Below are 27,673 nucleotides of genomic sequence, written 5' to 3' on the forward strand. Positions count from 1 at the left end.
AGCTGCTGTACCTGCTTTGTTTTGGAAGAACTTCCAGAAAATTCCGACGACGCGGATGTGAGCGGCTTACGTGATAAATACTGGTGGGTTGCGTTACCAGACTCTGCTTTTACCGGTTCCTTGCAAGTTTTACAAATCACTGGTTTATTTCTATCAGGCTGGCGAACTAGTAAAGCCTCGTTTTGGGACAATTTCCTCCGCCGCTCCTTGCTGCGACATATTCACGTGTTGTGTGTTGTGGTTTGAGAGGGCAGCGCTTAGTGACGGCGTGCCGACTGTAGCAAGGAAGTAAAACTGTCTATCAAAGTTTTTATCGACCCCATTTTTTCCTATCGCGCCCCACGTCTATCGATCCATAGATATTGTTATTGAATTATCGCCCAGCCCTAATGGTTAGTAAATATAATATGAATATTCTGAGATTCTGAAATCAGGAAAGAATTTATTTACATGATAAAAGTGTTTCAAAATTGTATTCAAGCACAGACAGTTCTTTATAAAAACAAGTATTAAAGCATGAGTGAATGATGTTACTTGGATAAATAAAGAAAACTAACCTCAGGATGTTAACTCTGCAGACTGAACTCTTCAGTGTCTCACACAGATGCTTCATTCCAGAGTCTTTCACTCCTTCGATCTCTCTTATCTCCACTTCAGTCAGATGAGAGGGGTTAGACTTCAGAATTGAGGCTACAACTTCAAATTCAGTCTCTGAGAGTTTGCAGCCATTAAGTCTGTGATTAGGGAAAAATAAAGCAGTTCTAATTAAAGCAGACAACATGATAAACAAAGACTAAAACAGGATGACTGAACAGTGATGACATCATCTGATCTTCTCATCAGTGTCTGTGTTTGACACGACAAAATGAGTCTCTTCATTCTCTTCAGAGGGCTGTTTGACAAAACCGAGATAACAGATTAAGCCAGGATTTTCCAGATATCCTGACTAAATTAAGCCTCGACTCGTTTTCCCAAAAGCAGTAACATCAGTTACCATGGTGATTTATTCTCTCAGCTAGCATGCTCCAGACCAGGCTAAGAGCCAGGCTTAGTTAATCCTGATGCCTTCTCTGTTCAGTCAGCGGTCACACTGATCAGAAACCAGTGAGTTTTCTCTATGATTCTGTTTTATTATCTGTGTTTTGGTATTTTTTAATCAGCCTGCATTAATATACCACTGATACACACTGGCATTCAGTCAAGTAATATTATTATTTAAACACTTGTTTCAAGGTCGATGAACATGTCTGTTCTCAGGACCTTCAGATCACTTCACTGTGATATACACTGGACCCCAGTGGTAACTTTATCAGAGGTGATGATTTACAGAACAAGCTTGGGCCCTGATAGGAAATACAGGTGCTGGTTATATAATTAGAATATCATGAAAATGTTTTTCTTTTTTAATAATAATAATAATAATTGTAATCCCCTGGAGGCCCAGGGGGAGAACCAGGACAATCTGGAGGGACGATGTCTCTCTGCTGGGAACGCCTTGGGATTCCCCCGGAGGAGCTGGCCCAAGTGGCTGGAGAGAGGGACGTCTGTCACAGTGGGTAAAAATGTTTGAAAAACTCCTTGTTTTTCACCCATTTTCCCCATTCTCTAGCTCTTTCTCCGCTTCGTGCTTCTTTTCCGAACATAGTAAAAACATACGGCTTTGCAATCAACCGGAAGCAGTTCAGTGTGTTTGGCTCTGCTGCTGAATCAGTTATATCTGATATAATATATCTGACGACATTTTTTTTATGAACGTTTTATTTTATTTTTTAGGAAAAAAAATAAGGCATTTAAAGCTACCGATAATCACATTTAATGACTTTTAATGCCATTTAAGGCCTTAATTTGAAAAAAAATCATTTAATGACTTTTAATGCTTTTTAATGACCCGTGGAAACCCTGTGTTTATTCCTTTGAATTTCAATGATTATAACAAATGAAAACCCCAAATGTTGGTCAACTGACAAGTATGAACATGAAAACTGTGATCATGTACAGCACTGAATAATTAGTTGGGGCTCCTTTTGCCTGGATTACTGCAGCAATGCAGCAAGGCCTGGAGTCGACCAGTCTGTGGCGCTGCTCAGGTGTTATGAGAGCCCAGGTTGCTCTGATTCTATTCTAATTCTCTGAGATACTCAATCTGGGGTTTTCATTAGTTATCAGTTATAATAATTAAAATTTAAAGAAATAAACACTTGAAATATGCCTGTCTGTGTGTAATGAAAGAATATAATATACAAGTTTTACTTTTTGAATTGAATTAGTGGGGGGGGGATTACTTTTTCATAATATTCTAATTATATGAACAGCTCAATCAAGTTTCATCTTCTTAGCCTCAGCTGAAGTTCTCCAGTCTCAACCTGTAAGGTAGCTACAGATGTCCTAAAAGCTCCACAGCATACACAGACATTCAGATTGTTCTTTATTAAGCTTAATTAAGTGGCTTTCAGCTGCTGACATGAATTTTATACAACCAGAATCCAGGTTTGGTCTCATTAGAGCCTGATAAATCCCCATCAATTATCTTCTCACTGCCCCCCAATCCTGTCCAGATAGACATTTAAACACATTATTTACTTTTTTACATATATTTTAACTGACTGTATATGCTGATTCCATGTAAGATACTCTACAAGCTCCTATGTCCAGCTGAGTTAGTGAACAGCAGCCTAGAGTCCATTAGCCACCTAGTTAGCATCGGCTAGTTGCTATGCTAAGCTAGCGGTAAAACACAGTCCAAAAAGCTTTGAGTAGAAACTTCTCTGTCTTCTACCTGGCTCATGTGAGAAATTACACTTCTCACATGAGCCATTATTAAAATGAAATACAACTATGCAAATACATGTTTAAACACATTATAAACACATTTTAAAGATGAACACTTTTAATAAAGCAATAATTTAACAATTTTAAACTATTTCTTGTGTTTATGAATTTAGTTGTTTAATTCATGTTTAAATAAATAGCTTCTTGTTTGTTTCATTGACTTTTTACTGCATCTCTTATTTATCCGGGTTACACCGGTCTGTTTCAGTCAGTCTAATTCAGCTTTTTAAAATATTTGGCACAGTTTGAAATATAAAAGTTTATGCTTTTGTTATTTTTTTCAGATGTCTGAGCTTAAAATGAATCCCTGTGAGACTGAATGTGTGTAGACAGAGAGGCAGAGGAAAAAATGATTCTTCAGAAGGAAAGATTCTACTTGTTGCTGTGTCCACAATCTTTAAATTATTTTAATTCCAGTTACTAAACCATCTCAACTGGAAAACATGTTTAGCTTTTGTTCTGTCAGATTGAAATGGTTAATTTAGTTTGATTTATAGATTATTTTACAGACATCAGAGATGGCAGCATAAATGGGGTTATTAAGAGTGCAGAAAACTGAGAGTGAAGATGAGTAATGATTTTATATTTTTCAGTTAAAAACACAAGACTGACTACAATGATTTATTGGTGTTACACAGGACCACCAATGTAACAATGTGCCTTTTTCTGTCCTCCAAAATAAGAGCATTAATCATGATGTTTGAACAAAGTCGGTATTTACTGCAGTACAGTAAATTAATTGGTTTTATATTATTTTAGCATTTTTATAAAGCTGGTTATTTTTCTTTGCAGATCCTGACATGAAGGGAGCATGCTTTCTAACAGACTTGCTTCTTTCTCTAGAATATCTGTGGCATTTGGGAGCTCGCAGAAGGAAGCACCGGAGAAAGCTTCTCAGTTTTAAGTTAAGACATCTGGTTCCAGCTTAATGTGTTAAAGTCTTCTTTGCTGGTTTCTGATGTCATGGAGAGGAAGACTCATGTTCTGAAGAAGCTTGTAGCCTGTTGAGCGTGCTGAAAAATATATTATCTGTTTTTCTATGTGCATTTGGTCCATCTAATCTATAACAGGTGAAAGCCAGTGGCTTTCACCTGATTTTTGGTAAAAAAAAAAATATGACCCAATTTATTGTCCATAGTCAAAACATTCTTTTGTAGGAGTGGATAAATTATTCTGTGTTAAATTCTCCTTCTATGATTTTTTTACGTGATTTATTTATTTTTATTTTTTTGCTTTTTAATTCCTCCCTCAGCTTTTTTCACATCAGGTCCCTGCTTTGTATAATGAAATACCTTAAATAATAAAATGTTTGGTTATTTGTTTTTGCACAATGGACACGTCTATTTTATAATCTCATACAGTTTTAACTAAAAACAGTTATTTAAATTAACATTTTCATGAATTACTAATATATAATAAATGCACAATAAACTGGGTTATACATACATGCAGTCCACATTTAAAAATTAGCAATACAATAGTTGTGTCTTCCCCAGAGAATACTTCATCCCGGGTCATCAGTTAAAACATCTACAGCCCCATATTTTCCTCAAGTTATTTAAATCATTTTTTAAATAATTTAATTCAGCTCTATCATTCAGCTCCTTTTCCATCTGATACCAGATAAAACAGACTGACATCTGTTAAACCTGGGTTTAAGGAAATATAGGAGTAAGTCCTGAAATTAGTGATAAACAAGGTCTTCTATTGTTCATGGTGTGTCCACCAGAGGGCGCATTGACAGCATAAATTGTTTCAGCTCTTTTAAGTTTAATAAAAAAAATTCTAATACAACATATTTTTTGTGCAAAATAATTACAATTGTTATAAAAATAACCGTATTGTGTTTGTGCATGCCCAAAGGAGCTGATGGTACGGATCGTGCTACTGGTGCAGATCAGGTTGTGACAATCACTCTTCCTTCTGTTCATCTTCATCTTCACCCGGCGGTGTTGTTGTGCTGCTTGCTGGCAGCCTTCCGTCGCCATTAAAACGGAGCTCCATTAATAACTTCTCATTTCTTTGGGTACCGTCTGAATTTTCTTGTCCACTACGAAACATAACAAATGTCCACCTCCATGCTGGGCCACAGTATTGATTTGAGAGCTTCCATATAGCACTTTGGGTGGTCAGCATGACTGGAAAAGCACTATATAAGTTCAGTGGAATTCTGGCATACTGTTATGCAAAATGTGATTCCACCCCTTAGCCAATCAAAGACAGTCAGGCTTCTGAAAAGACGCCTCCAAGTCGACTCGCTGCGATTGGAATCCCAGAGAAGAAGGCACTAGAAATGGTTACAGTTCTATTGAACCATTACTAGTGGGAAGGCCGGAAATGCGACCTAAAATGGCCTAAAATGGAAAGTTAAAAAAAAAAAACTTTGCAAAACTGCAAAAAATAAATAAATAAATGTTTAATTTTTTGTTTAAATTGACACTTGTGTAACATTTGTTATCACTGTGTCATTCTTATAATGTAAATGGAAGAAGAAAAAGCAGTGTTGGCTTCAAGAATCGGCCAAAAAAATAAAATAATCAGCCCCCTTATCTGGTATCGGTTTGCCTAATGTCAGAATAATCTGTATCGGCCTTAAAAACTTGTATCGGTCAACTTCTACTATATTCCGTCTTTTTAATTTTCCCCGCACCCACTTCCATTCCTCAAACTCACTTCCTGACACATCACTTTCCTCTAAGTCCAATTGTCACTCTTTGAGTTGTACCGCCTTTTTTCACTTCTTTTTTCACTTCCATCAAAGTCTGCACTCATCCCCTTAGCTGAGAGTTCAGAATGATCAATTATTTATTTACATCTCCAATTACAGAGAGCAATCATGGTTGCTTTACCTATGCGACACATTTTTACCCTAAATGTTTCAAACTATGTTTAAAACGGGTCAGTTGTCCACTGCTGGAAAGTTAACAGTGCAGCTCAAAGCAACTATAACATCAGAAATATTCTGCTTAATACCTTTCCTGTATGACAAAGGTCTGTCAACAGTTTTTGCTATTATAATAAATCTTCTTAGTTTATTTTTCTTCCATAGTTTGTTGTTGTTGATGATGTTTTGCTTGTTCAGCTTGTTCCAATCTCTGTCCTGTAAATTATTCTGGGACATGGAGAACATTGATAAATAGATAAACGATCAGATAAACAATGATGGACACTTTTCAGGTAATTCTTTGGGTTTTTGTTGGATGAATGAAGACTAAAGTATCATCAGTGTTACCATGGTGACCAAATATCCATCCATTTTCTGACCCGCTTAATCCCTCATGGGGCCTCATGTTTTAGTTTATCCTGTTATTTATTAAGTTTTAGTCTTACCTTTATCTTCTGTTTTAGGTTTGTACTTCAGGGTTGTTTCTGTTCTTATTAAATCTGGGGTAGTTTCTGTTCCTGTCCACTTGTCCTGTCAGCTTTTTAGTTCTCCCCTCCTTGATCACTTCCACCTGGTTTTGGTTCATTAGTCCCTCAGTGCTCACCTGTCCGCCCGCCTATTCATACCTGCCTCAGTTCTCTGCACTTTGCCAGAACGTCTCTTCTCAAGCCAAGGGTAAGAGCCTCCCAGCTTTCCATTTATTCTGTGTCCCTGCCTGTTTGCCCGTTTATTGCCCGACCTGTCTCTCCCTTCTGTCTCTGAGCCTCACTGATCCTGTTTGGTCCTGTCTACCCGTCTGGAACCTGCCCTGTCTGTCTCTGGAGCCTGGAACCTGGTTACTCTGGATTGTGTGCCTTGGACTCTGTTCTGACCGGTGTACCTCCCTTCCCTGTTGTGTCTGCTTATCATCATTTAACCAGCCCGGTCGAGTTTGGACTCAGTTTTGTTTTCCTGTTTTTTCCCCCTTCAAGTCTAAAATAAAACCGTTTTTGAGCGCAGCTCTGAGTCTGGCTGAATGTTGGGTTAACTCAAAGCAAATTCATTACACATAATGCTTGTTTTTTGTTTCACTCTGTCATCATTCGATAGCACAATGAGCATTATTTCCACATTAATATGGAACATTAATTTGATTTAATGGTGTTATGTATAACTTTAGGGTTAACCCATCAAGTGACCGATCGCTACAACGCCACCTAACTTCCAGGAGGAATGATTGCATTAATAAAATCAAGTGTCCTAAAGATTGATTTCTACTGAGCAAATCATTCTTTAAAATGTTATCTTATCTAATAATGTTGTTTAATTCAGGATTTGCATTGTGCATGGATTGAAACAGGTATCAAATGTTGACAACTTCTTGAAGAGAAGATGTCACTCTATTCTATGTCTATGCAGAGTTTGCTGTTAAAAGATCGCCAGTGCTCGAATAATTCCTTTCAACTATTTGTTATATCAGCTGTTTGGGCTGATATTCACTGGACAATACTTAACAGACCGAGAGTTATTTATTAAACAATAAATAAATTAAAACAGTGGGTAATGCCAAACAATTTTATGCTTCACTTTGGTCATTTCAGTATGTTTTATTGTAAAGCACTTTGGTCCTCTTTATTAGTCATGCAAAGGGTTATATAAATTACTGATGAATATAAATATTATACAGCTCTTATGTTGCTATAATAATGTCATAACTTCTCTCCACAGACGTGATCAACTCTGGAGATCTGAAAGCTGCAGAGCAGTGAGATCAGCAGAGAGTGAAGCCTTGTTCCCTCCTTTAACTCAGCCAAGGTCACTGATGTCAAACCTGTGATGGTTTCTAACATCACTTCCCTCACTCCACATGAAATGATCCACTGTGGGGACCCCAGATGTAGGAGACCAGAACAGGATGGAGCAGGTAGATTAGACAAAAGAGATGCAGAAAGAGGAGCAGGTTAAAGGTGGAAGAGGGAAGAATGCAATAATGAGGGATGAAGAACATTAAACTGGGAGGATGAAGAGATGTGAGGAGAACAGATGAGTAGAGATAAGGTGAGGATGAATGGATTAGAGAGGAAGGAAGCAAGGAAATAATGAACATCCTGCAGAGGACAGAGAGATAAAATGTTTGTAGTTAAAGACCTAAAAACATCCAGAAGCAACTTGAATAATAAAGAATAAACAGGATGACAATAGTGCTGAATCAGCATCACTCAATGAAGACATCTGGACTCACCGAGCCTTTCTGCAGTTCCTCACAGCTGGAATCAGTCTCAGTCGTCCTGCTTTTGTTGTGTTGTACTTCTCCAGGTCCAACTCATCCAGAACCTCCTCTGACATCTGCAGCATGTAGACCAGAGCTGAGCACTGGAACAAAGAGAGCTTCTCTGATCTGTTCTCTGATTTCAGGAACTGTTGGATCTCCTGATAAACTGAGAGGTCCTTCATCTCCATCAGACAGTGGAAGATGTTGATGCTTCTGTCAGGAGATATTCTACCAGTGTTCATCTTCTTCAGGTTATTGATGACTTTCTGGATGGTTTCTGGACTGTTCTTTGTCTGACCCAGCAGGCCTCCTAAGAGTCTCTGGTTGGACTCCACAGAGAGGCCATGAAGGAAGCGAGCAAACAGGTCCAGGTGGCCATTTTTACTTCTGAGGGATTTCTCCATGATTTTCTTCAGGAAGTCCTCCAGAGATGTTTTACTGTATTTTTGTCCCAGGAAGTTCTTCACCACCTCTGTGTTCCTGCTGGTGAAGCAGTGGAACATGTAGACTGCAGCCAGAAACTCCTGAATGCTCAGATGAACAAAGCAGTAGACTGCTTTCTGGAACATCACACTCTCTCTCTTGAAGATCTCTGTACAAACTCCTGAGTACACCGAGGCCTCTGTGACATCCAGACCACACTGCTCCAGGTCTTCTTCGTAGAACATGATGTTTCCTTTCTCCAGATGTTCTAACGCCAGCCTCCCCAGCTTCAGGAGAACTTCCCTGTCAGCCTCCATCAGCTCCTGTGGACTCCTCCCATGTCCCTCATGGTACTTGTTCTTCTTCCTCCTGGTCTGGACCAGCAGGAAGTGAGAGTACATGTCAGTCATGGTCTTAGGCAGCTCTCCTCTCTGCTCTGTGGTCAACATGTTCTCCAGAACCGTAGCAGTGATCCTGCAGAAGACTGGGATTCCACACATGATGTGGAGGCTCCTGGAGGTCTTGATGTGGGAGATGATTCTGCTGGACAGCTCTTCATCACTGAACCTCCTCCTGAAGTACTCCTCCTTCTGGGCGTCGGTGAAGCCTCGTACCTCTGTTACCCTGGCAACACATGAAGGAGGGATCTGATTGGCCGCTGCAGGTCTGGAGGTGATCCAGACCAGAGCCGAGGGAAGCAGGTTCCCCTTGATGAGGTTTGTCAGCAGAACGTCGACTGATGACTTCTGTGTGACGTCAGAAACAAGCCGACTGTGGTTGAAGTCCAGAGAAAGTCTGCTTTCATCCAGGCCGTCAAAGATGAAGAGAAGTTTGTGGGCAGCCAGCTGCTCTGCTGGGAGCTTCTGGAGGGTTGGATGGAAAACATGGAGCAGCGTGAGAAGACTGTGCTGCTCACCTCTGATCAGGTTCAGCTCCCTGAACGACAGCAGAACCACCACACGGACATCTTGGTTCTCCAAGCCCTCGGCCCAGTCCAGAGTGAACTTCTGCACTGAGAAGGTTTTTCCAACACCAGCGACGCCGTTGGTCAGAACCACTCTGATGGCTCCATGTTGGTCAGGTAAGGCTTTAAAGATGTCGTGGCACCTGATTGGAGAGTCATGGAGGTTCTGGATCCTGGAAGCTCTCTCCAGCTGCTTCACCTCATGTTGGGTATTAACCTCTTCACTCTGTCCCTCTGTGATGTAGAGATCAGTGTAGATCCTGTTGAGGAGGGTTCTACTTCCTGGTTCATCACTTCCTTCAGTCACACGTTCACATCTCCTCCTCAGACTGATCTTATGTTCCTCTAGAACCTCCTGCAGACCAACATCTGCTGGAACAGAGAAGAAAAGACAGCTGAAGGAAAAACATGATTTAGTGATGAAGTTGGAGCAGAAACATCTGGAACATCAGGAGGTGTTATCATTAGAAGGTCTCTTAGTTCACATGATGTGATGCTAACCAATGGGATCCATCCTTAGAAGCAGAACCTTGTTAGATGGTCAGACAGCAGAGTTCTGCCTCTGCTTTGTGGTCAGTATCTGTTCACTGTCAGGATCTGATTCACAAAGCAGATCAGATGAAGAAATGCTGACAGAAACATGCAGCAGCTTTCAGCAACATGAACTCTTTAGCATCAGGTCACCATTGTCCTCATTTCTCTGTTTCTATCTGACCTTCTCCCACAAACACAGCAGCTACAGAAGAGGCAGAGAGACAGAAAATGTTTCCTGGCAGCATTTTCAGCCTTAATGAAGGAAATCTGGAGGAAATGCTCTAATCTGCCAGAGAAACAGCTCATTGGATCAGGTAGTGTTCACATTTCAGATGCTTTTCTCACTCAGAGACTAGATTGGATGTTTTTAAAGAATAATTACAGATTAGAAATGACACGGGACTGATTTGGTCCTTTAGAAGTAAACAGCAGATAGAAATATTCCATGTTTCTACAAATATATCTCCTGTAATTTGGGATCTATTGTCAGAGTAAATAAAGGTTTCTGTCTCTCAGACTTTCCTTCCCTCTTTCTGTAAAGCAGCAGTGCAGCAGGTTGTTTTCTCCACCTTTTTGTTTTCATGCATCAAAATGAGCAGCAGCTTTAAGGAGATGTTCAGTTTTAATGCATTTAGCACAAAGGGCTGAAATCAGAACCACTTCAAAGCAAACCCAATAGGTTGTTGGGTTGAACACAGACGTTACATTTACAGCAGCTGGAAATCCAGAGATTCAGGGGAAATAATTGATCACAGAAAGACTTTAAACACTTGAATTTCCAAATCCCAACTAAAATCATGGAATTAGTTCAACAGAGATGATAGAAGGAAGTTCTGATTGGAGATGTTTAGTCTCACCTGGAGCACAGCTGCTCTGATTGGCTGCCAGCAGTCCAGCTCCTGTTCTGAAGACGTAAAACATGTAATCACACCCTTCTCCTTCCTTTAGATCTTAACATAAATAATCTCCCAAATTCCAGCTTCATTTAGGGGTTTATAAAACCCTAAACTGATTATTTAAACAAATTAATCAATATACATATAAAAATACATTTAAATCCCTACAATTATACCTACAGCCAACGTGACCAAGACTATTGTACATGTGTGTATAACCAGGCCAATGAATACTACTGGTTTATTGTCCAAAACCTAATGATTATGTAGATAAAAGTTAGGTTAAAATAAAAAGCAATTTACTTTTAGTTTATAAACTGAAGACTGAGTCAATATTATATTTTTATTTCTCTGCAGAGTCACATCCATCAGTTAGAAACTGGTTTCTTACTCTGAGTCTGAGGGTCCAGGTTCAGCACTGAAGAATGGAGGTTCATGTTTGGACCGGTCACTCCTCATAGATGGACAGCTGGATCCTGGAGGTTCTGCTTTCCGTCTGTGGTTCTGACCTCTGAAACACCAACATGTTGTTATTCAGATCACATCAATCAGTGAGAAACTCTGTGATAAAAACCAGAGAAGAAGCTCTGAACACAAACTGCTGCAGAGAAGCAGAAGGTTTAAAGATCCAGAGTGAAACATTCAGACGGATCTGTTGGACCAAACTGAACATTATCTTAATAACCGGGTTCTACTGGTCTGGATCACATGGGTCCAACCAACACCTGCAGGACAACAGGCTCATGTCACAGTTTAATGGAGCTGATGAGATCAGATTTATATGAATTATTCTACAAAGTACTTCTATAGTATACACTACTAATACTACAAAGCCCAGAAAGTTCTGGACACGGTCCGATTGATCACATCTAGTCTGAGAAGGTGGAGAGCAGAGGATCTGGTCCCTGATACCAGAACTAAAGCTGCTGATCTGGTCTGAGGAGCTGATGTGGCCGTCATTAAAGAACAGAACACATGAACGGACCATGAAACAGAACCTTAGAACAAGAACAAAGTTCTGGACAAACAGGAGACATTTAGGGAACCAGGAGAGTTAAAATGCAGTTTGGTATCAGAGCAGATCATGTTCATCAGAGCAGGATGTTAAAGTGAAGCTGATGTTCAGAAGACAGAAATCAGTTCCTTTGTTTCCAGAGGGAGAGTTTATCAGAAGAAGGATTAAAAGGTCCAACTTGATGAGAACAGAACCAAAATCAGAGGCAGGGTGACGTTAAGGTTGGTTTCATGTTGGGAGGAAATCTCTGAGTTGATGGAAAGTAAAGGAAGAGACGCCACAGAGCTGCAGAATGAACAGCTGCTGTGTGAGTTTTGGGTTCTGGTCAGAAAAAGTTCCCAGTAGGAGTTCATACTGGACCTGATATTTGTCCCTAAAAACAGCGTCAGCAGGAATTATTACTGGTCTCAGCTGACAGCTCTGATGGCCCATGGATAAAAACTATGTTTCATACAGGAGGTTCTGGCTTTCATGGACCGGTACCGCTGGCCTGAAGGCACCAGTCTGAACAGTGATGAGCTGGGTGGGAGGAGTCTTTGAGGATGTTTGTGGCTCTTCTGATGCATCTGGACTTGGTAACCTCCTGATGCATCAGCAGAACCACAAGCTGAACAAGGTCCAAACCAGAGAGACGCTGAAGATCAACCAGTTAATATTCTAGATATTATATCTCTGTGGAGTCACATGGATCAGTTAGAAACTGGGTTCTTACTCTGAGGGTCCAGGTTCTTTACTGAAGTCTGGAGGTCTATCTATGGACCAGTCACTCCTCATAGATGGACAGCTGGATCCTGGAGGTTCTGCTCTGTCCTCCTTTAGATCACAATCCTCCATCTTCTGGACTTCAGTCAGCCTGAGAGAGAAACCAGAACCAGTCAGTTCCCAGTGGTTCTGGTCCAGTCAGTGTCTGTAAAGCAGAAAGCTGATTCCCATCATGTGTGTAGAGGACCAGAGGAACCTGAGTTCAGCAGGTACCATTTTAACATCAGTCTGAACATCAGCATCAGGTGAGCAGCAGCAGTTACCATGGTAACATAGCAGAGAGACAGCTTTACCTGCTAACAGTGACATGACTCCACAGCAGAACCTCAGAGAACACTAACTGGACCTGTCCACCCAGAACCAGCTGGACTTTAGTTTAAAGATAGAAACTTCCAGCAGGTCCATTTGGAACCTTCAGTTTGTAGCATCTGAGAGGCTGAAGCTGCTGTTACTGAAATGTTCTGATGATGAAAGAGTTCAGTCAGTCTCACAGCTTCAGGCCTGAAAGACGAACATCGGGTCACAGCAGGCAGGAAGAACAACCAGTTCAAAACAAGAAGGAGAACCAGACTTTGTGTCTGAGCTTCCATCTTTAAACCTCAGATTTGGAGCTTTGCATCAGAACCATGATGTCATGATTTTAGACTTTTGATTTTGTTTGGACTAAACTGGACTGATTATCTCCATTCACTCCATGCTGCATCAGCTCAGTCACCTCCCAGCCTCCACTCAGCACCATCATCAGCTCCACCTGCTGCAACTAGTTAATGTTACTCTGCTCACCTGTCACTCTGCTCACCTGTCACTCTGCTCACCTGTCACTCTGCTCACCTGTCACTCTGCTCACCTGTCTCTCTGCTCACCTGTCTCTCTGCTTACCTGTCACTTTGCTCACCTGTCTCTCTGCCTACATGTACCGGCCTCATCCTACCACTTCCTGCCACAACGTCTCATCTTGTCCTGCTGCCTGCATGTATTGTTCTCCAGTGTCTTCTCGTCTCTCTGCCTGTTTATTTCTTGGACCTGCTCATGCCCCGCCCTCTCTAGCTTGTTTAACTAGTGCTTGTGTTCACTTCCTGGTAAAGGTCTCTCCTGGATTCTTTGTGACTCCCTCTGCCTCACTGGGAACTCATCTGCAGCTTCTGGTCAAGTCTTCCTCTGCAGCTTCTGGTCAAGTCTTCATCTGCAGCTTCTGGTCAAGTCTTCCTCTGCAGCTTCTGGTCAAGTCTTCCTCTGCAGCTTCTGGTCAAGTCTTCCTCTGCAGCTTCTGATCAAGTCTTCCTCTGCAGCTTCTGGTCAAGTCTTCCTCTGCATGCTCTGTCTGGTCAAGTCTGTTAGAAAATGTGAATGTAATCATTTTATTATGTGAATGTAATCATCTTATTTTTATCAAGTTATAGCCACCTGGCTTGTTTTAAGAGTTTGCCTTTAGGAAAGTTCTGTTGTATTTAACCTTAGGCAGGAATAACAAATAATTATCTCAGATAAGGAATCCCTTGCTCCCTTCTTTGCTTTCCACCCCCATGTTGTAAATTCCTGAAGCCTCCTGACCCTTTTTAACCCTCATGTGGTAACCTCCTGACTCAACCCCCTTTGACCCTTATGATGACCTCCTGATAATGTGTGAAAATAAAAGCAAGAGGACAGAAATGACCCAGCGCAGATGATCTCAAACTGTCAGGGAGTGAAATTCTCCGTTTGGGTTTATCCTCTGTCCTTTCTATAGAAATGTCTAAAACTTGTGTTGTGTGCTCTTCATTTCTAGGATAAAAAGGGGTTATCGTTAATAACCCTATCAGCCTGGTGCCGTGACGCGGATCCCAACATATCAGCTCGCTGACGAGAGGAGCGGACACGCTGAAACCCACCGGTGGTCTGAGTCAAGGACCTGTCGAAAGTCCCGGGAGGTAATTTCCTCGCTGGGCCAGCGTCGTAGGTTTACTCCTTTCGCCAACGAGGGATTGACGGGATCCGACTGGGAGAAAAACACACCACAGCAAGTAAGTTTTAAACGACCGTTAAAGTCCGTCGTTTAGGGTTTAAGTCCCATGTTACGGGTGATTAAAAAAAAAAATCCCCCAAAGGTTAATCGAGAGTTTGAGTCTCTCGAAGCTGCCGGTTTGAGTCCGTCGCAGAAGTTAAGAAAATCCAGGTTAAAGTCCTGAAAGGTATATAAAAACAAAACAAAAAAAAACAAAAGAAAACAGGATTAAAGTCCTGGAAATGATAAACACAACGCAGAAGTAATTAGGATGGGTTCAGCACAAAGTAGAAAGGGAAATCCCAGAGGGGATGAAAAGTTTGTGTATCCAAGTAAATTTAAAATGTTATTGCAATAAATATTATCATATATATTGCTTAATATTAAAAAAATACTTGGAGAAGTGGAAGAAAAAGTATAAAATAGATGGTGTGTTGAAGGTGAATCAATGGAAAAATGTTGTGTGCCGGCTAAAAATAAGCGATAAGAAAGAAAAAAAAGAGGGGAAATAAAAAATGTGTGTGTGTATGTCTATGTCTATGTGTGTATGTATGTCTATAGAAATATTTATAGCTATATAAGGGTTTGACGTTGCGCGCTGTAAGTTAATTCAAGCACAAAATAGGCAGGATGAGAGACAGTCCTGTGCAGCAGGAGGGGTGGGGTTGGCTGATGGAACGACGGTGACTGCAGCACCGCCGCGTCCAGCTGACAACCTTCCCCCAACACCTGTTGATCTCCCACAAAATTAGGCTCTAATTAAAAAAGAACTCGCCAGAACAATACTAAAGTAACGCAAACTATGGTAGCAACTGAAGAAGACAGACCACCACCGTATAATCCCTTAAACCCCCCCAGGGATGTTTCAGATCTGTACCCAGACCTGGATGGACTGAGTAAATCAGATCATTCGTTATCTACAGACCAGTCCAAAGGATTGTATCCTATGGTGCAGGTCGCAAATCCTAACGTAGGAGCTCAGCAGCCTCAGACAATCCCAGTTTTCCGTCCATGGTCGCTAGAGGAAGCTAGGAAAGCTGTAGAAGGGGTAATTTCTCCGCAGGAAGATCCAGAATTATGGATCCAAGACATGGAGGGAATTTATAACTCATATGGTTTAAATGGACATGAGTTCGGACAAGCCTTACAGTCGTCAGTGGGAAAACATTGGGGTAAAATAAGAGCGAATTATACAGGCAGAAATCCACAAGGCGGAATATTTGATCATCAAGCACAAATGGGGAACGAGCAGAGACAGCAGTGGACAGCTGTAGCGGACGCCGCGCGTGCAGTTTTCCGCAGGAGAGCAGATTATGGACATTTGGGGTCCATAAAACAAAAAATAGGGGAAGACGTAGACGAGTTCAAAATACGTTTTGAAAAAGAATATAGGTTTCACAGTGGCATCCCGCACGCTGACGGAGATGACACACCATATCAGCAACAGCTAAAAAATATGTTAATGGGAGGTTTCCAGCCGCATATCTCCGCGTGGGTTAAAAAACACTTAGTTACACTGGCAACGTCTAATGTAACCACAGTTATGGAATATGCGCGTCACGCCGAAAAAAATGTTAAAAAGGGAAGTGGTGCGTCTGGAGGGGGGACACACATTTTCTGGGCAGATCCTTCATGTGACCCAGAAGAAATATTTTCTTTCCAAGCCACCGGACCGCCTTGACAGCGTCGAGGAGGTTTCCGAGGAGGCAGGGGCGGTCCTAGCGACCGAGGGGGCTTTCAGCCCAAATCAATAAAAACAGATGAGGGGTGCTGGAATTGCGGGTCACCCGACCATTTGGTCCAGGGAATGTCCCAATCAGTTACAAGCACCTCATCTGCGGGGACAAGGAAGAGGCCGCAGGGGCGGTTCTTCATATGAGTCGTGACTAGGGGCTAGAGCAAATGTGCATCCAGAGCCATCAAAAACAGTAGATGTGTATGGAGCATGGGACCTTTTAAGTACATTAAAAGAAAAACCATACATAGTACTTACAATTAATGGACAGCCAGTTACCTTTTTATGCGATTCAGGAGCCTGCAAAACTTGTATAAAAGATAATCTTGGACTAAAAGCATCCAAAATGCCCATTTTTGTTAAGTCAGCAAACGGTCAAACATCCCAAGAATGGATGTTAAAAGTAATAGAAATAAAAGACCCTCAAACAGGAAGAAAGGTTGTAGTTATGTCACTAACTTGCCCCGTTAATTTGTTAGGATGGGATTTAATGGAAAAATTAGGCATTGCAGTTTTTCCAACACAGGATGGAATGAAAGCTGTCCGTGTAGAACATGTAATGTCGCTGCAACAAAATCCTCCTGTGTTTTATGCACTATGCTTATCATCTCTGCTCCAAATAAAAGAGAAAAGCAAACTTATGCATAATGCTAGAAGCACATTGTCAAATCCAGAGGATGAAATTCCGTTAGCTGATCTACATACCACTATGAATGTGTGCTTAACCCCAGATGAAAAGTTTGAAAAACAGGAAACTACAATTGTCGCTACAGATGGGAGTTAATTTGCAGCAATTACTGTTATGTTTTCTACACAGATGAAAAAATTGTATTGCTTACCATAGGAAAATATTTTTTGTCAAGATTTGGCATGAGACAAAATAATCCAACATTCTTTGCTATCAGAATCCAATGAAAATTATTTAAAAGGTGTTCCAAATGCTTTGTGGTCTACAGGGCCAACTGATAAAGGATTATTGACAACAGTAGAACCAGTTAAAATAATTCCTAAATTAAAGTTCAGGCTGCAGATAAAACAGTACGGGCTAAAATACGAAGAACAGGAAAGTAAAATGGCAGTTATAAACATTTCATTGGATGCAGGAATAATTAGACCATGTCCAGATTCTCAGTTTTTACTTTCAAGGAAGAGAAAAAAAATATATATGTAGAGACGCCTGCCACAGGGATTTGTAGACCGTTCTACAATTTTTATCCAGGCTATTTTAACATGCTTGGAGAGCTTTAATCCAAAGCATGGAAGTAAAGTATTAATGTACATATATGGCCTTCTATTTGCATTTAAAAACAGCTGCTACATTATTTGACTAAAACAGGGAACAAAGTTATCAAAGAAAAATGCAGTGGGTGCAGAACTTAAGTCCATTACTTAGGCCATGTTATCTCAGAAGAAGGTAAAAAGATACAGGAAGTGAAGAATTGCTATAGTAAGTGAGCCTAAAAAAAAACAAATGATGTCTTTTTTAGGATTGTGTAATTATTGAAGAGTTTGGATTTGACATTATGTAGAGAAAACTTAGCTTTCTTTAAAATTTTATTCATGACATGCTGATGGTAATGTCGGAGACAATCCAGTGGACCTTAAAAGCAGAGCAGCAATTCACAGAGCTAAAAGTAAAACTTATCTCAGCAAGGGTCTTAGCTCTAGTTTTACGACTTCTGTGTTGTTTACAGCCCCGTGGTGATAAGCTCAAACCTGTAGCAGCAGCGCTACCCCCATGTCTGCAAGCAGTTTGAGCAACTACCATGGCTGTAGGAAATTCAGCTGAAGTGGTCTGGTTTCATTCAACCACTAGACCCCCATGTAGTAGATGTATTACAATTTGGTCTTTTTGATATTTGCCTAGAGCAAAAAACAGAGCAAATCATTGTTCTAGAAGTGTTGTTAATTAGACAAACAGTCCCAACTGTAGAAAAACACAAATGTGGGTAAAAAATGTAGCAACAATGAATCAGAAGGATTCTATAGTTTGTAACAAAGCAGTTCTCCCTAAAAGCTTATTCCAAGCAGCAGCTTATTTGAGCCATGGGCAATTGCCATGTCTCAAAAAGGGAGGGATAACTATAATACAGCAACATATGGATTTATTTCATAGGATTTAATTCATACAAAAAAATATATATATATTTTTTGTAAAGCATGTGCGAGTAAGATTTGTGTTAAAAATTACCCTCAGGTTAATTTTATATCAGAAGAGTGAAGGTTTCCAGAACAAAAGGAACCTTTTGAAGTGATGCATATGGATTTTAATGAACTGACAAAGTGGCCCTTACAAATACTGTCTGGTAATGATTGATGCATTTTCAAAATGGGTTGAAATAATCCCAGCAAAGCACACAGATGCACTGACAGTAGCTAAAGCTATATGCAAAGTTGTTGTTCCAAATTTTGGCATCCCACAGAAAATCTACAGCGACAATGGTCCTCATTTTGTGAACCAGGTGATTCAGCAAATGGCAAGCAGGTTACAGATAACCTTAAAGAAACACACCGTGCCACAAAGTGCAGAACTTGTGAAAAGGACAAATGGGACAGTTAAATCCAGGCTTAAAAAGTGCATGGAAGAAACAAAGAGGCCATGGCCAGAATGTCAGGACCTAGTAAAACTGTACATGAGAATAACTCCAACGAGCAGTGGTTTGACTCCGTTTGAAATAATATATGGCAGACCATATAAATTACCGCTGTTCACAATACAGACGTCACCTGATGAGGAAGACAAAACTCTAGCAGACTATATGAGAGAAATTATGCAGTTTAAAAAAGTGTCCAAAGCAAATTTACTGCCAGGAGAACCTTTGTCTCCACAGGATCCACAAACAGTGAGACCAGGAGACTGGGTGTTCATCAAAGTCATCAAGAGGAAAAACTGGGCGAGCCCAAGGTGGGAAGGACCATACCAAGTGCTCCTGACCACGCCAACAGCTGTGAAGATTGCTGAAAGACCTTCCTGGATTCACCTCAGCCACTGTAAGTTACAGAGAGTGTTAAGTGCCTAAAAGGTTGGAACAGTGAGGAAGTCCGACTTCAAAGGGGTTTGGTTTTTTAGGGCCACTCGTCTCAATGTCGGTGAAGAAACCAACTGATCCCTGTTCTTTAGAGTCCTGGGTAAAATTAACATCTCTGCTAACCTAGCAAAAATGGGGTTCCCATGCAGATGGGGCTCCTTTGCGTTGTGGCTGTGCGTGCATTATCTGTTTGAGTCCAGATCCGCTGAGTGAGAGAGGAAAGAGGTTCATCCACTCCACTGCCATGAAGATTTGGCTGGGTGATATCCCAAACCACCATGTTGACAACTTATGGGAAACGTATGCAAGAACTGTAATCCAGCAGCATAACAAGACTGACTGCTACATGTGTTCTGTCATGCCTAAATCTACCAAGCAGCCTACCTTGTACATAACCCCCATGAACATCTCACAGGCTATTTGTTTTGCATCATATGCATTCCGGTTTATGCCTGCTCAATTAATGAATGCCACGACTGGGAAGATTATGATGGAACGAGTGTGCAAAGGAGTAAAGTCGTCACTGTTCTCTAACAGCAATGTTACAGGCTATCCCACCAAGATGAAGGCTGTTATGCCTAAAGGAATGAAACATCCAGTGTATTCACTCACCTAGAGAGAACGATATGGTGAAGGTAGGACATGCAGCAGGATGCCAGAGTACCATCACTGACCTTTACTCTGACTTTGTCTGCGGCATTGTCCCTAATGGAACGTACACGAGTTGTTCTACTTGGAAACCACAAGTCAACTTTCCTACAGAGGGTGGCTGGTTCCTGTGTGGAGGAGACAGCATCTATCCATTGTTGCCTGTAAACTGGTCAGGTACATGTGCACCTGTGTTTGTTTCTGACCACACTGTCATCATCTCAGCTCAAGCTGTGAAGGAAAATCATCCTTCTAATAAGAGGAGAAGAGAACTCAGCTCCAGCTCAGTGTTCCAACGCCATGATCCCATGTGGGGTTCCAACGTTCCCTCTGAACATAAGCACTGGAGCACAGGGAGTAAAATTGGACTTTAACTTTTCCCGTGGTTTGGAGTTGGTAAATCTATGCTGATGATTGAGACATTGGACTATAGAATGAAGACCCTGGCAAACATGACGATGGACATCAACAAAGGACAAAACAAACAATTAAGTGAAATGCGTTTAATGGTACTGCAAAACAGAATGGTTTTGGACATGTTAACTGCTAGCCAAGGTGGCGTATGTGTAATGATTGGAATTTCCTGCTGTACGTACATTTCTGGTGCAAATGAAACTCATATTACTGAAGCTATGTCTGCCTTAAAGAATCTGCAACGAGCAATGTCCCAGGATGCTGTTCCTCTAAGTATGGACTTCCTCTCCTGGTTTTTTTCAGGACCATGGTGGCACCTTTTGCTGAAAATAATGACACCCATTATTATTGTTCTTATTATTCTTTGTGTTTTTACTGCTTGTGTAATCCCATGCCTAAAGTCTATGATTGCTAAAACTATGGGAAATGTAATGTTTCAATATCAAATGCTTTCACAAATCCCTCTTGAAGAAATACACCCCGTAGTTTAACTTCTCCCTTGTTAAAATGCTTAACAAAATGACGGTCTCATTGAAAATGCAGAATGCAAGTAATGAGTGCTCGAAGTAGGTTTAGTTAAGTTTTCAATTGTAAATAAAATGATTAAAAGGGGGGAAAATGTTAGAAAATGTGAATGTAATCATTTTATTATGTGAATGTAATCATCTTATTTTTATCAAGTTATAGCCACCTGGCTTGTTTTAAGAGTTTGCCTTTAGGAAAGTTCTGTTGTATTTAACCTTAGGCAGGAATAACAAATAATTATCTCAGATAAGGAATCCCTTGCTCCCTTCTTTGCTTTCCACCCCCATGTTGTAAATTCCTGAAGCCTCCTGACCCTTTTTAACCCTCATGTGGTAACCTCCTGACTCAACCCCCTTTGACCCTTATGATGACCTCCTGATAATGTGTGAAAATAAAAGCAAGAGGACAGAAATGACCCAGCGCAGATGATCTCAAACTGTCAGGGAGTGAAATTCTCCGTTTGGGTTTATCCTCTGTCCTTTCTATAGAAATGTCTAAAACTTGTGTTGTGTGCTCTTCATTTCTAGGATAAAAAGGGGTTATCGTTAATAACCCTATCAAAGTCAGTCTCCACCTGCTGCATCTGGTCATCTGCTCATTCCTGCTGGGATCTCCTGTCAGCAGCCTTCATTCTTCTCCTCTTCCTCTCTGCCTGCCCCTTCTGCCACTATCACACATTTAATAATAAAACTTTTAAACCCTATGCTGTGTCGGCCTGAATACCAGGTTCACACATACAGGAACATTACTTCTTTATTATTAGATTATTACTGACTTCAATATTTTAGCTGCTCTGCTTTATCCTCCTGGTTCTGATCACATTCCTCTATCTTGTGGCTTCAGTCAGTCTGAGAGAAAACAGGAACTGACTGTGAGCTCACAGCTAAAGAATCAGGACAAACGGGTCGGTCCAAGATTCCCACGAAGAAAACAAAGGTTTTAACTTCCTGCTTCTCTGTCAGTTTCAGCCCGTCTGTTAGAAAATAAAAATATTGTTTTAAAATATGAAGAATTAAAGCTGAAGGAGAACCAGACTGAGTTCTGCTACTGGTTCAGCTCACAGGGTAAAAATCCACTGAAAGAGAAACCAGAAGACGTTAACACTCACCCTGATCCAGATTCTTCACCTTGTTTTGCTCTGATCTAAACTGACTGGAGTCTGAACCTGACAGGACCTGCTTCTCCTGATCGTATCATACCTGATTCACTTGGGGCTCCGCCCCTTCTGACAGTACAGGTGAGTCTACCTGTGTTTAAGGATGTTAAGATTAATTTCTGTTCATCTTTGCATTTACAGCAAACCAAGCTCTGAATCACCAAGTTCACACTTGATATTTATGTTTGAATCATAATTTAGGATTTTTATTTCATCATTTATTTAGATTAATTGAGATTTTCCTGCTGATCAGATTCAGTTTTATTTATACAGAACTTTGTAAAAACCACCAGCAGTTACATCAAAGTTCAAAAAGTCCTAAGAACATACAATTAAATAAATAAAAGCAAAACATTTTTACAGTTTAGATTTGAGCTTTTCAGCTGAAACTTGAACATTGATGTTCCTCTTATTGAGGCTGGTCCTCCTGGATGTTCCTTTAGAAATTCCCCTCGGTTCTCCTCAGTTTAGCTCTCTTGAGCTTTAGACTCTCTCTGTTCATCTGTGGCATTTCTACTTCATCTCCTCCCAACACTAAAGCTGATGTTTTAACAGAATTCTCTCCATCACAACAACAAATTATGAAAAAAGTCACATTACCAGGTGATTTTAATATATGATGACGTTCAGAATGACTGATTTGGATCTGATTTCCTTCATATCATTCGTACATTTGATTGTCCTCAGTATGGTTCTGGTCCAACTCGTGACCCTGAACTCTCCAACACCAGCTGACCTTTCAACTATTAATAAACTCATTTGTGATCACAAAGCTTTACTGTTTAACTTTATACCAAACCTCTGACTGTTAACCAGACAGGCCCTCAGCATTTTAGAGCCAATACTTCCCAGACTTCAGAACATTTTATCACATCTATCAACGGTTTCTTCAGTTTGATGAACAGAATTCATCCCACTCTGTGGATGTATTGGTCTGTGTGTGCAGCCTCACTGGACCTAGTAGCACCTTCTAAACTATCAAAACTCAGTTCTATTTAATCTGAACCATCCTCCTGGATTAATGACACCGTTCAGAGAACCAGAAAGCAACACAGGCAGGATGGAGAAGTTTGACCTCTGACCTTTTTATGTTAAAACCCTTTTTAAAGGATTTTGATAGAGTTTTAAAGGAGTAAAAACTTCATACGCAACTCTTTGGTTCATATGTGCCAAATTTAAATAGTTTTTTAAGACACCTACTCCATCATCAATCAGCCTAAATTGTTAATTCTTCCTTCACTTCCATATCTAGAGAAGCATAAAGTTTAATTCAATTCATCCACTTTCTCAGTCTGAGTTCACGAGAACAATGAATAACAAGAAGTCTTCTTCCTGTCTTTTAGATGTTTGAACTTTTTTATCTCTGGACATTTTAACACTTTTGAAGAAGTCTTTATTCTCTGGGAATGTTACCTCCATGTTTAAAGTAGTTGTTCTCCAACCATTAGTGAATAAATCAGGCCTTGACTCTGATCATTTTAATATTTCTATGCCCTGTTCTGGCTGTCTGTCTGCTTGCTGACTCTCATCCTGCACCGCTACAATCAGCATCATCTCCTGCATCTGTGAGTCTCCTCCGTTGGCAGCTCAGTCAAGCTCATCTGCTTCACCTGTTCATCCGCCTATATATACCAGACAGTCACCAGATTATTGAAAGCCTTTAGCATGTAGATGTTCAGTGAGTTTCCCTGGAGGACTCCTAGTTTTAGGATTTTTCCTGCATGGCCTTATCCTTGAAGAACATCTACACTGAGCCTGGACTTACACCTTGACCACCAACCCTGCTTAGTCCCACTGATCTGTCTGCCTGTCAGTTTATTTCCACACTGGCCAACAGAACCAATTCTTGCTTTAGCCCTCCTCCCTGCACTCAGCATCTCCAGGCTGCCCCCCCCCACCCACCCAGACATACCCATAGTACACCCCTTTCAAAGATAACAAGATTGTTCTCCAATGTTTGTGTTGCTATTCATTTTATTTGTGCCGTCATCATTGAAATGATATCAGACCACATGCTGCACACTGCAACCAATTGGTCTGCATGGCTGTCATCCAAGAAGGAAGGCTCTTCTGAAGATGATGCACCAGAAGGCCCAAGAATAGTTTGCAGAGGAGAAGCCGACTGAGCAGATTATTACTGGAACCAAAGCTGGTGGTCTGAGGAGACCAAGCCTTCGTATTTCTGGACAATGACCTGGACTTACACATTGACCACCATCCCCGCCTTGGTTCTGATGATGTCCAGAAGGTGTGGTGGCAACCAGTGTCTTGCCTACAGTCAGGCATGGGGGTGGTGGTGGTGGTGGGGGGGTATCATGGCTTGGGGCTGCATGAATGCTGCCAGCTGTGGGAAGCTACAGTTCATTGAGAGAACCATGAACAGTAACACGTACTGTGACTGACTGAAGCAGAGCATCATCCCCTCCCTTAGTAAACTGGTACAAAGGTTAATACTCCAACATGATGACAACCCCAAACACTCCTCCAAGATGGCTGCTGCCTTGCTAAAGAGAATGGGGATGTGGTCCAGCATGTCTTTGGACTTAAACCCTATTGGGAATCTGTGGGACATCCTCAAATGGAAAGAGAGAAGATCAAGGTCTCTAACATTGACCAGCTCTGAGATTTTGTCATGGAGAAGAGGATTACAGTGACAACCAGTGAGGCGCTAGTGAACTCCAGACCCAAAACATTTAAGGCAGTCCTAGAAAATCCTGGTGAGCACATTTTGTGCACAATTTGCATAAATCCACGAATAACATAAACAATCATGTTTCTTTAGTTTGTCTAAAGCAGGAGAACTCAGGTCCAGACTATCAGACTCTAATTCTCTGTCTGTACCTGGCGTTGTCTCTAATGTGTTCATTGATGTTAATTACAGCTTTGGATGACATTAAATGATTGATTGTATTCCAACCAATCACAATTGTAGAATTTAATTAAAGCCTTTTTCAGCAGATTTCTGCTCAACTTTTAATGATCTGGATCAATCTGCCTCAAATCAAATCAAAATATAGTTATTACATGGGAGTGATGGTCTTCCAGTTTGGGAGTCGGGTGTTTGTGTCTTAGAGAGGCTGCAAAGGTTGCTGGTTCAAAACTCACTCTGTAAAACTGATTTCTGAGCAAGACACATTTTGGTCCCTTGGTGCCACTCTGTGCCAGCACACTGCTCTCTAAGGGTGGGTTAAACCCAGAGACACATTTCCCCTGTAGAACTTTAAAATGAAATATTTAGAATAATTTTATTTATTATTGGGCTTTTATTTATTGACCATGCTGTTTTCCTCTTAATATCTGTTTTTTACCTGCTTGTTTTTTAAAAGAGCTGTGTTAATAAAGTTATTTATTATGGTAAGTGTTAACTGTGTTTCTGTCCTTTGACTCCATGATTTTAAAATCATTACTTATTAAACATGTTTGCAGCGGTCTTGAAAAAAAGTCCATCATTTATAGAATCTGGTGGGTTCTATATGTTCTCTCTACATGTCTAAATAAAAGCAGTGGGGTGACTGAACATTGTTAATTATTCTATTAACCTGAAACTTTGTTGGGGCTTGTAAATCCTCCTAATGGAACAGATGGATCAGAACATCTGGTTTTTATACCGACTTGGTTTGAAATGACAGTTGAACATCTTTAAAGATGAAATCTGGTCATTCCAGTGTGACCCCTCTGATCCATAAACCATTTCCATGAGATTTAGTGTCAAATGTTCCAATGATCACATCTGGGTCCAACTTGCTGCAGCCGTAGAGAAAATCAGTGAAACCAGGAAATACAAGAAAATGCCTCTGAATGAAGAACTGGATCCAAATTAAGTAGAAAAAGAAGGGAAAACTACAAAAGGCTGTATTCTAAAGGACTCTGATTTGTCACTTTTGTGATGTCATCAGATTATTTTTATTTTCAGCTTTTATTCAGCAGCTAAATCAGAATCTGCAGACTCCAGAGTTTTCATTCTAGAAACCAGCTTTCCTGATTCATTTCAGTTATTCATCTAAAAACATGATCTGAGTCTCTGACGTCAGCATTAACTGATGTTATGAGGAAGAAGCAGCAGAACAGTAAAAGAACCGGTACCAGTTCAACGGAACAAGTAAAAAACTGCAGCATTGAAATATTAATATTATTATTTATATTTTCTCAAATTCAGTTTTTGTCTGAAGAAAATAGACAAACGAAGGAAACTGAGCATTTGTTGGTGCTGATAACCAGGAAATCAGAGCCTGACCAGCACCACGGTTACATGAAGCAGCAGCTTGGTTCTGAAGGAGAACCAGACTGAGTTCTGCTGCTGGTTCTGTTCACAGTCCACAGAGAGAAAACCCACTGAGGGGAAAACCAGAACAAGTTAACACTCACCCTGATCCAGAGTCTTCTCTTTGTTCTGTTCTGCTGCTAAATGGAGTCAGAACCTGTTTCTCCTGATCTGATACCTGACTGTAACTGACTCACCTGAGGCTCCGCCCCCTGTCAAGGTGAGTTTACCTGAGTTTAAACACCTTTACTTTCAGTTCTTCTCTTTGCATCAACAGTGAACTGAGCTGTAAAACTCTGAGGTCAGGGTGAAACTTGTGTGTTTTTCAGGTTTCTTCTCAGTTTTCAGCTCATTTCCAGTCAACATTTTATTGCATTCAGTAGTTTTGTTCTCTGTAAACCAGGAAGTGATCAGCAGAAACTCTGGGAGGAGATCTGACAGCTTTAGCTGGACTCTAATCTTTCTTTATTTCTACTCTGTAAAACATCCAGTCCTGTTTCTACGTGGATCATTTTCTCCCTGAAATCATCTGGAACTGTTCATCAAATGTTCACACAGTCAGCTTCACTTTCTCCCAGCTTGGAGTCAAAGAGGAGATTGATTTCATGTCTGACTGGGAATCTTCTCATGATGTTTTTATTGAAACCCAAACTGGAAGAAGATCCCAGTCAGAGCTCCAGGTCCAGTAAAGTTCTGGTCAGCAGACTGAGAAGCAGCTTAGATCAGTCTGCTGAGGATCTGGAGATGTTGAGGCTCTCAGCAGCTTTAGGTGAGTCTGATTCCAGGAGATCTCCTCTCCAAAGTGTCTCCAAGTGTCCTGTCCTCCTGAGATGTTTCAGAGCAGCATCCTAACAGCACAGCTGAGGAAACGTGTTGCTTGGAGATGTTCAGGAAGGAAGCAGAGCCTGTGTGGAGGTGACTGCTGTCACTTCTTCTTCCATCCACCTTCATGCTGCCAAGCCTCCTCTGGAGCTTCTGGGACAGAAAGCAAAGCAACATGTTGGTTTTGCTGAATCTCCTCCAGCTGCAGCAGTTTTCCACCTTAAAGCTGCTTCAGGGCAGATCTGAGGGAAAGAGGAGCTGAAGAGTTCAGCAGATGTTAAAGCTTCACGTCTCCCAGCTCAGCTTCATGCTGCTCTTCATGTGTCCCTGCAGGAAGCTGCTGTTCTCCCTCTGTGTGCCATGCAGCAGCGCCACCTGCTGTCCACACCAACTAACTGCAGCCATCAATCCTTCCTGTCTGCATCTGCTTCAGTTTGTCTTTAAGCCATCATCTGTGTTGCTGCTCTGCTGGAATCAGACAGGAATCATGGTGGAAAGTTCAGATCTCTGCAGGAAGGAACTAAAAGATCATCTGAACTGAATG

The 27,673-nt window shown here is 41.0% G+C and overlaps 2 protein-coding genes and 1 long non-coding RNA gene across 3 annotated transcripts in view; all 3 read right to left on the minus strand.

Annotated features, from left to right (window-relative positions):
* LOC118561497 (NLR family CARD domain-containing protein 3-like) overlaps window positions 1-11,268 on the minus strand; it is a 54,902-nt gene extending 43,634 nt beyond the window's left edge. Inside the window, exons 1-5 of the mRNA XM_036133634.1 lie at window positions 11,173-11,268; window positions 10,743-10,789; window positions 10,067-10,087; window positions 7,935-9,720; window positions 558-734 (exon numbers count right to left, since the gene is read on the minus strand). Of these exons, the coding sequence (XP_035989527.1) occupies window positions 558-734; window positions 7,935-9,720; window positions 10,067-10,087; window positions 10,743-10,789; window positions 11,173-11,240 (2,099 nt within the window). The 5' untranslated portion in view covers window positions 11,241-11,268. The remainder of the gene's footprint in view (window positions 1-557; window positions 735-7,934; window positions 9,721-10,066; window positions 10,088-10,742; window positions 10,790-11,172) is intronic.
* The window catches only part of LOC110368152 (NLR family CARD domain-containing protein 3), a 445,883-nt gene that overhangs the window by 70,391 nt on the left and 347,819 nt on the right, over window positions 1-27,673 (minus strand). The window lies entirely within an intron of this gene.
* Window positions 12,552-26,731, minus strand: LOC118561511. The gene is made up of 2 exons (XR_004930090.1): window positions 26,412-26,731; window positions 12,552-12,649 (listed from the first exon to the last, which is right to left on the minus strand). It is a non-coding gene; the product is annotated as an uncharacterized LOC118561511 (long non-coding RNA).

Source organism: Fundulus heteroclitus, unplaced genomic scaffold (assembly GCF_011125445.2).
Source record: "Fundulus heteroclitus isolate FHET01 unplaced genomic scaffold, MU-UCD_Fhet_4.1 scaffold_65, whole genome shotgun sequence".
NCBI lineage: Eukaryota > Metazoa > Chordata > Actinopteri > Cyprinodontiformes > Fundulidae > Fundulus > Fundulus heteroclitus.